At 49.6% G+C, this 11628-nt stretch overlaps 1 protein-coding gene across 1 annotated transcript in view; it reads right to left on the bottom strand.

Annotated features, from left to right (window-relative positions):
- The window catches only part of RALB (RAS like proto-oncogene B), a 15825-nt gene that overhangs the window by 3264 nt on the left and 933 nt on the right, over nt 1–11628 (bottom strand). The window contains exons 2-3 of the mRNA XM_007469661.1: nt 4133–4341; nt 99–276 (exon numbers count right to left, since the gene is read on the bottom strand). Coding sequence (XP_007469723.1) covers nt 99–276; nt 4133–4341 — 387 coding nt within the window. The remainder of the gene's footprint in view (nt 1–98; nt 277–4132; nt 4342–11628) is intronic.

The following is an 11628-nucleotide window of genomic DNA, read 5'->3' as shown; positions in this document are numbered from 1 at the left end:
GCCGCCCCCTCCCCGTGCCGCTCGTGCGAAGTCAGGCCCCCCGCGAGGCGCCCCCCCCCCCAGCTCCCCAGGACCGGCAGGTGGGGAGCGGGGCCCACCTTGTCCACGTTGGCCCGCGTCTTGGCCGAGGTCTCCACGTACTGCACGCCCCACTCCTCGGCCTTGGCCCTGGCCTCCTCCAGCGGCACCTGCCTCCGCTCCTGCAGGTCAGACTTGTTCCCCGCCACCAGCAGCGGGACTTTATCTTCTTCCGCCTTAACGCGGAGGATCTGTTCCCTGGGTGACAGATCAAGAAGAAGGCGGCTGAGCAGGCCAGGCCGGGCGCCGGTCCCCCCACAGGCGGGCCGCTGGCCCAGGCCCATCCCCAGGGTGCGCCGCTCCAGCCCATGGCCAGCCAGCGCCTGCCGGCTCTGCTCCCAGCTTGCTGCGCCCCGGGGACGCGGGTGCTCACTACGGACGCGGGTCTGGGGGCTTCCCTGGCGGTCCAGTGGTTAGGCCTCTGCGCTCCCAATGCAGAGCGTCCGGGTTCCATCCCCGGTGGGGGAACTACGATCCCGCATGCGGCGCGGTGTGGCCAAGAAATAAATGAATAAAATGAACAGTAAAACGGGAGAAAAGTTCTTAAAAAAAAAACCAGCAACGCAGGTTTCTGGGCCCGGGAGCAGATATGTGGGCAGGAGCCCAGGATTCTGCATTTCAACAGCATCCCCAATTTAGGCTTCGGCCAAAAAACAAAACTAAGGAGAAATCTGGGACCCTCTGTGGTAGAAACCAGATGAAAGAAGTGTCTTCATATACAAAACGCTTAATAATGCCCCTGGGGAAAAAAAAGTCTGATTTCTTTGTGAGAATAAAAGCCATGAAACCCAGGGGTTTTCATATGGTCTGTTAGCAGACCGTGAAATCAATGCAGTGGGACAAAAACTGGTGATTCTTTTTCCTCAGTCAAGTAGAATATTACAGAGAAGGAAAGCAACATTAGAGGGACGCTCACAGTAAAGGCAAGTGCAGTTTTGTGCCACTCCTGCTTCAACTCTGTCTGCATCTGTGCACCCCGCCCCCGCCCAGGTCTGTGCGGCAGGAGCCCCACTACAACGTGCCTTATTTTGCTACTACAAAGTGGGGGGGGGGGAAACATGAAATACTACAAGGCCTATGGAAAAGTACTTCAAAAACATCTTCTCTAAAGTAACTGCTACCTGCAGCACGTTAAGGTTTACCTCTACTAAAAAGAATCAGCTACCTAAAATCACCTTGGAAAGACAGAGTGTTCAAGAAATTAAATATTCCGCTTCCATTATTTTGAGCAAGGGGGAACCTGCCTACTTCTGCATTCCCACACATTCCCAAAAGAGACCCCTTCAAAAACGTATTTGATGGGGATTTGCACTGACTTTTATATAGTACGGGGTGACATTTCATAATAATAAAAACATTTAAATTTTTTCCCATACAGTCGGTTTCACTACCAAATATCAATTTTTTACAATTGGGGTCTAGTGGACTTACAGTGTCATGTTAGTTTCAGGTGTGCAGCACAGTGACTCAGTTACACATATACATGTATCTCTTCTTTTTCAGATTCTTCTGCCTTATAGGTTATTACAAGATAGCGAATAGAGTTGGCTGTGCTGTACAGCAGGTCCTTGTTGGTTCTCTACTTTGTATGCAGACTGTGCGTCTGTTAATCCCAAGCTCCTGATTTATCGCCCCCTTTAAGCAAAATGAAAAATAAGCAGATGCTTGAAACCTGTCTCTGAGGAGCTTTGCCACACACTGCATTTCACAGGGGTCAAAGAGCGCGCGCTATGCTTAGAAGTTAGTGATCAGTATACATGGTGAACAGTCAAAACTGATCACATTCTGGCTCGTTAGTCTTGCAGAGCCGTCACTAATCACCTCATCGATAAACATATTGAACGAGAAACAGGAGTACCAAGCTCTGGTCTCTTGTAACAAGCCTAAAAGTTTCAAGGAAGAGAGGGTGTACTGACGTTTTGTTTTATGTTGGAGCCTTTCTGTTTGGAAGATGAATGCAGAAACGCTGTTTTAAAACTGCTAACAGGCATGAAGCGACTGAGTTTAAGCGTAAGGGCTCCGAGGATCTACCCACATCCGTCTGCTTCCAGCGCCGTGGGAAACCGGGGCAGCCTGGGGCTGTTATCGAACTGCCCAGAGTTCAAGCCACAAGCACTAACTTCCCCTTCCTTTTTCTTTTAGGTCATCACCTGTCCTTTCTCTCCTTTCATAATAACCAAAACCCTCCTCCCAGGAGGAGGTAAGGAGGCACGAGTGTATCTCTGCGCGCGCAGTGAGCGGGGGCACGGCCAGCGCTTCCTTAATGGGTGACTCACGGGGCCGATGGGAAACCCAAGGCTCCGGACAGGGAAGAAAACAGGGCGGTGAGTGCATCCATACTGTTCGGTCCTCAAGAAGGCTTAACAGCAGGATCGTGTAGATGCAAAGCCAACTATGCACATGTGGACTATAGCCACTTACAGAAGCTTCTCGGTGCATCAGGAAGAGCTACAAATAACAGGATTTCTCACAGGGAGTCCTAGCCAGTTAACAGCTCACAGCACACATGCCACAGCTGCCGAGAATTGCGTTATCAGCCCTCGGGAGGCTTGGGCCACGAAGACAACTGAGGCTCCGCCTGACTCCTCTCTCTGCCCCTCTCCCCCGAGGCCGCTCCTGAGCGCCCCCCCCCGCCCCCCCCCCACCCCACCGCCCACCGATGCTCCTTCCACATCCTGGGGGGACGTTTAGCTTCCTTGTTCTCACCTTTGGCTGATGACCTTCATTTCTGACCAGAACTTGCTAAAGAATGAAAAAAGATTACTGGTTGTTTTTCCGCGGCATGTGGGATCTTCCCGGACCGGGACACGAACCCGTGTCCCCTGCATCGGCAGGGGGGGGGGGGGCCCCCCCCCGCCCCCCCCCCACCCCACCGCCCACCGATGCTCCTTCCACATCCTGGGGGGACGTTTAGCTTCCTTGTTCTCACCTTTGGCTGATGACCTTCATTTCTGACCAGAACTTGCTAAAGAATGAAAAAAGATTACTGGTTGTTTTTTTCCTTTTTAGTTCCCTATTCGACTCTAGTTCTGGTTCTTAGAATGACAAGTCACCTGGGGACTTCCCTGGCGGTCCAGCGCTTAGGACTCGGCACCTTCACTGCACGGGTTTGATCCCTGGTCGGGGAACTAAGATCCCGCACGCCACACAGTGCAGCCAAAACTAAATAAAAAGTCCCCTGGATGGATCTGTTTATAAGGAGGGGGATGAAAACGCACAAGTGTATAAGAGAGATGGGAAAGGGATGGGGAAAGAGAGAGACCCTTCCCACTAGAATCCCTGGGAGTACTAGGCCCACGCAGCTCACTATTTCTTTGTAACAAAACGAACTTCAGGGATCTCGACATACCGCGATGTCAAATAAATTACGGCAGTGGATACTCACCTTGTGCCCACACAGTGAGAAGAGCCTGGGGCCGCCACACCATGAAGGGTTCTCCTTAGGAAATCTAAGTCTAACGCGTCATTTTATTCCATCTCATCAACAAGAGCATTTTCAGGTAAAGCGACAGGACGCTAAGGACACTTGCCCCGGGTCACAGTACCGTGACAGGGCGGGGACTCAGACCCCCCTGGTCTATGTGACCCTGAAGCCGGTGCTTTCTGCCCCACTTGAGCTAATGTCCCCAAGGGAGCAGCACACGGTCACTCTGACCCAAGGCGTCCACTCTCCCGACATCTGAGGTTTCAGAAGCCTCAGAGTAGAGCAGAACTGTTGCTGTTCTAGCAAAACTGGGAAAAAGATAAAGATAGTTAACGCTTACCAACCCCTGTCTCTCGGGATTTACATGAAAACAAAACTACCGGCTTTTGGCTGTACGGTACGGCTTCGTCCTCTCTAGGAACAACAGATCCTTAAGATCATTTATATGTGGAAGTTACAAACCTGAGAAGCCCAAAGAGAGCGTAACAAATGACGAGCTATAAAGTGCCAAGATCCAAAACGCCCCAGCAAGCTTTTCCGAGAGACTTCGTCCTGAGACGTACTCCACTCAGCCCCAAACTCCTTCCCAGGCTGCCATGAGCGGAAGGCAGAGGCCCCCCCGGGACGCACCTGAACTCGGCGGTTGCTGCGAATGACTCATGCTCGGTGATGGAAAACACGAGGAGGAAGCCCTCCCCACTCCGGAAGTAATTGTCGCGAATGGCCGCGTAGTCCTCCTGTCCGGCCGTGTCCAGGATGTCTATCTGGACCTCCTCCCCGTCCAGGACCACCTTCTTCCTGTAACTGTCAGCCTTGGTAGGTTCATAGTCCTCCACGAACTGGGCAGACGGACAACACAATTAGCAGTTAGCAAAGTTCTAAGACAAAGAACAGCTGCCAAGAAACAAATTTCAATATATGGGTACTTTGCTTATCATCAACTGCGGCTTTAACGAGCGCTGATGATGATCACACCACGTGTAAGGCACTAAGGACAGAGAGAACTCCTCAGGTGGTACTTCTTTGTTGCTTCCAACTCCACCATTTGTTGTTTTGTTTTTAAACAATAAGAACAGATATTCCCATTTTACAGATGAGGAGAGACCAAGCAGAGGGCAGAACGCTTGGCAATATTCTTGTCAGTATAAACTTACAGTTAAACACTGGCAAGGGTAAGAAACGGGAGCTCTTATTCATAATCAACAGAATTATAAAACTCATCTGAAAAGTAACTGCTCAAGAGGTACTCAGAGGCTTAAATAACAGTACAACATGAAAATCTCCAAATGGGTCAAAGATTAAATGTTAAAAATAAAACCCTCAAGTACTAGAAGAAAACATGGGTGAAATCCCTTATTACCTTGAAGTAGGGAAGGCCTTTTTAACTATGACTCAAAATCCAGAAGCCGTGTAAGGAAAAATTGATAAATTAGACGACATAAAAAGTTTTAAAACTTCTGTATGACACAACACGCTATAAACAAAGACAAAGGACAAGCAGGGAAGAAGTATTTAAACCCATGTCATAGAGAACTATATATTAACTAGAAACAGGGAGGAAAAAAAGATCAACAAGCCAATGGGAAAAAGTGGCAACAGACATAAACAATTCACAGAAAAATACACACATATGATGCTAAACATATGAAAAGATGTTCATCCGCACTAATAAAGAAAATGGTAACTACATGGTCACCTACCAGACTGGCAAAAATCCCAAAGTGTGACAACACACCTCTTGCACATTGCTAATGGCAGGAGACAGCAGTACAGTCTGTACGGAGACCAACATGGCGACACCTAATCGAGGGAGAGCAGTCCTCCTCCTAGGAATCTAATCTACAGACACACCTGCACAGCAACAGACAAGGTTATCCACTGTGGCACCACGTGTAGCAGCAAAAGATGAAAAAGCACCCAAATGCCCAGGACAGGGATCCACAGAATGCAATACTACGCAGCTATAAAAAATGAGGAAAAACACACCCTGGGAAGACAAAACAAAACAAATTTAAAAGCTGTTCAACAGGAAAACTGAAGCAAATGAACGTAAATGAATATTATATTGGTAATGTAACCCGACAGAGAAAGCATTAATCCAAGAGCCTTTAAAAAAGAATATTTGGATAGAATACATCCCACTAAAAGAGACTAAGGACAAAACAAATTCAAAGAAATGGTGAAGTTCCCTCAGTGGTTATATTACTCAGTAGCAATGATATGAATCTTTCAAAGCTATTTTCCTTATATTGCATTACACATAAAATAATTATTTTAATGATAGTATAAGTCAAGATATTCAGGGAAAAAAGTTAATGATAGCAATGTACTATTAAACTTGAATTCATGCTGGTATAACTGGATATCTCCACATGTAAAAGAATGACGTTGGATCCCTACTTCACATCACATACAAAAATTAACACAAAATGGATCAAAGACTTAAATGCAAGAGCTGAAACCATAAACTCCTAGAAGGAAACATCAGGTGGAAATCTTCATGACCTTGGATTTAGCAATGCATTCTTAGGGACTGCCCGTGGGTAAGGGGTGTCTTTCTGGGGTATGAGAATGTTCTGGAAGTAGTGGTGATGGTTGCACAATTCTGTGAATATACTACAAACCACTGAATTGTACACTTAAAAGGGTCTATTTTATGGTATGTGAGTTACATCTCAATTTTTTTAAAAGCATGAAGCACTGATACAGCTATAACATGGATGAACTTTCAAAACGTGATGCTCAGTGAGAGAAGCCAGACATAAAGGTCACACACTGTCTGATTCCACGTATGTAAAATGTCCAGAACAGCACATCCAAAGAAACAGAAAGCAGTTGCCAGGCCCGGGGCTGGCGGTGGGAGGTGGTAACGAGGAACGGCTGCTACCGTGCAGGGCTCTTCTTTTTGGGGTGATACAAATGTTCTACAATTGCATTGTGGTGATGGCCGCACATCTGCGTGAATACACTAAAAATCGCTGAATGGGGTTCACTTTAAAAGGGTGAATTTCATGGTGCATGAATTCTTCATAAAGCTAGCATTTAAATTTTTTTTAAATTTAAAAATCGAGTTGAAAATATCGATATGAACTTATGGACCCTCTGAAGGACCTTGTGTTGTCAATCAATAGCTACTAATTCAAATGATTTTAAATCTAAAGATAACCTAATACTAAAACTAAAGAGGGTACTTCCCTGGTGGTGCAGTGGTTAAGAATCCGCCTGCCAATGCAGGGGACATGGGTTCGAGCCCTGGTCCGGGAAGATCCCACATGCCGTGGAGCAACTAAGCCCGTGCGCCACAACTACTGAGCCTGCGTGCCACAACTACTGAGCCTGCGCTCTAGAGCCCACGAGCCACAACTACTGAGCCCATGTGCCACAACTACTGAAGCCCACGCGCCTAGAGCCCGTGCTCCACAACAAGGGGAGCCACCGCAATGAGAAGCCCGTGCACCGCAACGAAGAGCAGCCCCCGCTCGCCACAACTAGAGAAAGCCCGCACACAGCAACGGAGACCCAATGCAGCCAAAAGTACATGAATTAATTAATTTGAAAAATAAATAAAACTCAAGAGTCTCTTACACTCATATAACAATCTTAAAATAGAGAAAATTTGCCTATGCCTCACAGTGGTGTCCTCCTGTTAACGTCCTGAGAGACAAAACTCATATAACAATCTTAAAATAGAGAAAATTTGCCTATGCCTCACAGTGGTGTCCTCCTGTTAACGTCCTTCCAGAGAGACAAATACGTGCCCCCCCCCCCCCCCGCAAAAAAAAAAACCCACCGCAACACCTAGTGCGAAGGTCTCCATACACCCTAAAGCACCTCGGTTGCCTGTTCCTGCACCTCCAAGGATGAAGCAGCAAGAGTCCCACCCGCTCCTTTAACGCTGGAAGTCAGAACGTCCCCCATACGGCAGCGGGGAGGTGCGCCCGCGCTGGGGAAAGGCGCTCACTGTGGGAGCTTAGATCACAGCCTTGACGTCTCCATTCCTTGTTAGCAGGAGCCACCGCGCCGGCTTGCAGGGCTGCCGTGATCCGCCGCAGACGCCCAGACACGCGGTCTAAGCTCAGCCTCTCACGCCTTCCTCGCGAGCGTGGCTGCTGCCCGAACCGCCCGTGGCCAGCCTCACCTCACCGGCACAGGCAGGCAGCTAAGCAGTCTTTGAGTGCGTCAGGCCAGGGGTTACAAGGGCAAGTGCTCCCTCTGCCTCACTGGCAGTCCCTTCCCATCTTTCTAAGTCAGAACTTAGACAAAAATAAAGACTTCCGAGGCTGTGGCTGCTTCCGTGATCCAACTTTCCTGGAGACTCCACCACAGAAGCTAAAAGGTTTTTTTAAACAAAGGGCAAAGCACTGGACCAAGAACAAAGGGTCCGAGTGGCTCGGGAGGCGTCAGCCAACCCGCATCCCGAGCACGGGACTCAGTTTCCTTTTCTCTGGCCTCCCGGACAGGGGGAGCCACACCTGGCCGCTCCTCGGAACTGCTGGCAGAGCTTCAGGAAAAGAACGACTCGGCTGCAGCTCCAGAGGGATTTGGTAAAGGAGCCCCGGGGGAGTCTGCAATCAGCTGGGCTTGGCCGTCACCCCTAAGGTCTCTTCAAGCTTCAAAACTGTGATTCTAGAGCCAGACCCTTCAACCTCGCAGCCACTAGCTGGGCACCAGGGGCTCAGCGGCCACAGGTGTCGGACAGCACAGATACAGAACACCCCCTGCATCACAGAAGGTTCTAGCGGGCAGCACCGTTAGGGGAATCGACACAAGCACTTGCATCTCTCTTCTGCTGCTGCTGTGCTTTTATTTTACCACTCCTTCAATCCTTCAGCAACTGCTGCTTTCTGGTCCCCACATACGTTAGCCAGTGGGAAACAGAGACTAAGGCCAAGCACAGCTTCCCCTTGGTTCTCTGAAGAAACTAGGAAGAAGAGAAAAAGCTCTTGGTCCTTCTGCATCTCTTCCCCTCCCTCTTGCTGTACACACAGAAACATACACAGGCAAAGTGAAACATCCCGTCTAGACTGCCCTGGTCTCCTGCAGTGTCAGCCACCAGGCCGGACAGGATGGCTCCAACCTCACGGCGGAGTCGGGCTCGGGGTCCGAACACGCTCTCAGATTTGGCACCCGGGGCCCCTCGATCACCGCGTGGTGGAGCAGCCTCCCCTTCCCTGACGTGACTCCGGCCAGGCCGCCCCCCAGACAGCGGCGCGACAGACCTTCCGGTCTGGACGACTCTCCTGTGTGGGACCCTCCGGCACACTGCAGCACGTTCGGCAGCATCCCCGGCCTCCACCCACTGGCGGCCAGTCACATCCCCCCATTGTGACGGCCCCGAATGTCCCCAGGCACTGCCCGTCATTCAGCGGTGGGGGCAGGACACACAGAATCCCCCCATCTCCATGAATGCCTCTGCTCTTCTAACCGCGTCTCCCACGTTTTGATTCCTCTCCTCCCTGTCCCTTCCTCCCCAGCCTCTGTTACAGAAGGAAAATAAGGGATCTTTAGGAAGCAAGTCACATTTTTAAGGAAAAACAAATAAAGACTTCCAAGGCAGATTTTGTAACTTGCCTCTCTTCTTTTATGCAAAAACGCTTGGCGTGGGCTTCTCTGGTGGCGCGGTGGTTATGAATCCGCTTGCCCATGCAGGGGACACGGGTTCGAGCCCTGGTCAGGGAAGATCCCACATACCCTGGAGCAACTCAGCCCCTGAGCCACAACTACTGAAGCCCGCAGGCCCTAGAGCCCGTGCTCTGCAACAAGAGAAGCCACCGTAATGAGAAGCCTGCGCACCACAACGAAGAGTAGCCCCCGCTCGCTGCAACTAGAGAAAGCCCAGGCAGCAATGAAGACCCAACGCAGCCAATAAATAAATAAATAAATAAATAAATAAATAAATAAATAAGCTCAAAAAAAAAAAAAAAGTTTGGCGTAAATTAAACAGATTCTGCTAGATTTCCCCACTTTGGCCCCTAGTGTAAAATAAAGAAAAACAACCCTCCAAAACAAAAGTATACAAATGCTGGAGAGGGTGTGGAGAAACGGGAACCCTCCTACACTGCTGGTGGGAACATAGACTGGTGCAGCCACTGTGGAGAACAGTACGGAGGTTCCTTAAAAAACTAAAAATAGAGCTGCCATATGACCCAGCAATCCCACTCCCAGGCATATATCCAGAGAAAACTCTAATTCAAAAAGATACATGCACCCCTGTGTTCACAGCAGCACTATTTACAATAACCATAAAAAAGAATGAAATAATGCCATTCGCAGCAACATGGGTGGACCTAGATTCTCATACTAAGTGACGTCGGTCAGAAAGAGAAAGACAAATACCATGTGATATCGCTCTTATGTGGAATCTAAAATATGGCACGAATGAACGTGTCTACGAAACAGAAACACCCTCACGGACATAGAGAACAGACTTGCCAAGGGGGAGGGAGGGTAGGAGAGGGATGGATTGCGAGTTTGGGATTAGTAGATGTAAACTATTGTACAGAGGATGGATAGACAATAAGGTCCTGCTGTAGAGCACAGGGAACTCTATTCAGTATCCTGTGATGAACTGTAATGGAAAAGAATATAAAAAAAGAACGTATATATGTATGTATGACTGAATCACTTTGCTGTACAGCAGAAATTAGCACAACATTGTAAATCAACTAGACTTCAATTAAAAAGGAAAAAAAAGAGAAATTGGTCATGTAGGAACATACAAACAAAAAGTTTCTCATGATAAGATACAGTGGGGTGTGACCCAGGGGGAGATGGTCTGGAGGTTTTGGTTTTGGTCTGAAGCTTATTCATTGCAGGGCCCTCCTTTAAGAAAAGAATACAAGATTACACATATAATGGTAAATACAAAAATGATTATTGAGAAGGAGAAAAGAAATTATAATTCATTACACAGTTTTTAAAATACAGAAATACTCTGGTGAACCCAACCCTCCGGGGCCCCTTGATGGGTCACGCCCTTGTATGGCATTCTCCGCTTGAGCGCACAAGACCCTGAGGCTGCCTTGCAACCAACAGCGTACAGGCAGCGTGATGACACGACCCCATGACCACATTTTTGTGTGGAAGGATCCGTCTTAGCTACCAGACACTTCCCTGCTGGCCGGGGAGAAGCAAGTGGCCATGGGAAGAGCTGTCTACAGAAAGGGCCATGAGGCAGAGAACTGGGGGCGACCTCCAGCAGCCGGGGCCCCGTCCTGCACCCGGCCAGCAGCCCGCAGGCTCACAGGAGGCCGGACACCCTCCCCACAGCCTGAGACCCTGGGCAGTACCACGCTCAGCCGGGCCAGACTCCTGGAAACTGGAGGTGATGGATGTCCGTGTGGGGATTTGTTCTACGGCAATACTACAAATACCACTCGCACCCCAAATCCAGCAGAATAACAGTCTTGCTCGTTAACTGCTGACACACCTCTGCAATACCGTCCTACTCTGTGGGCTGTATGCGTCTGAACTATCTTGTCAGATGCCAGGCATCCTGAAGCAACTGGGTTGGCCAAAAAGTTCGTTCCGGGCCACACTGCAAGATGGTCTGGAAAAACCCGAACGCACTTTTTGGCCAAGCCGATGTTGCCTATAGAGAATTGAAAAAGAATTCAGTCCTTCCTCTAGCACAGCTGGTCCGAGTTTTTCTTTCATGACGGTTTAGCAAGGTTTCTTTGGCTTTACGACTAGGTGACGTTCCTAGTAAGGGCGGTTTGGGAACTACTGGCAAATTTAGGCCGTGCATCCGTCTTCCCTGTAAGGAGCCGTGAGGCCTGGAAAAACCTTCCAGACCGGCCTCTGACACCGCTTTTGGAGCCGCTGCCCACTCACTTGCCGTGCCGGGTGCCTTGGACACAGCCCCCATCACAAGGCCAGGGACCCAGCTAACTGCATCCTTAAGTCGGCTTCCCTTGGCCACATCCCAAAATGTCGTGGTCACTGCAGCACACCCTGTGTGGCAGGAAGCTGGATGGGGCGGAGCCTGGTGGAAAGAGGGTCATCTTTGGGCTTCCCTGGTGGCGCAGTGCTTGAGAGTCCGCCTGCCGGTGCGGGAGACGCGGGTTCGTGCCCCGTTTCGGGAGGACCCCACGTGCCGCGGAGCGGCTGGGGCCCCGGGGCCAGGC

This window comes from Lipotes vexillifer, unplaced genomic scaffold (genome assembly GCF_000442215.2).
Source record: "Lipotes vexillifer unplaced genomic scaffold, Lipotes_vexillifer_v1.1 scaffold1607, whole genome shotgun sequence".
NCBI lineage: Eukaryota > Metazoa > Chordata > Mammalia > Artiodactyla > Lipotidae > Lipotes > Lipotes vexillifer.
The sequence above is the reverse complement of the archived record's forward strand: the minus strand, read 5'-3'. Positions and strand labels throughout refer to the sequence as shown.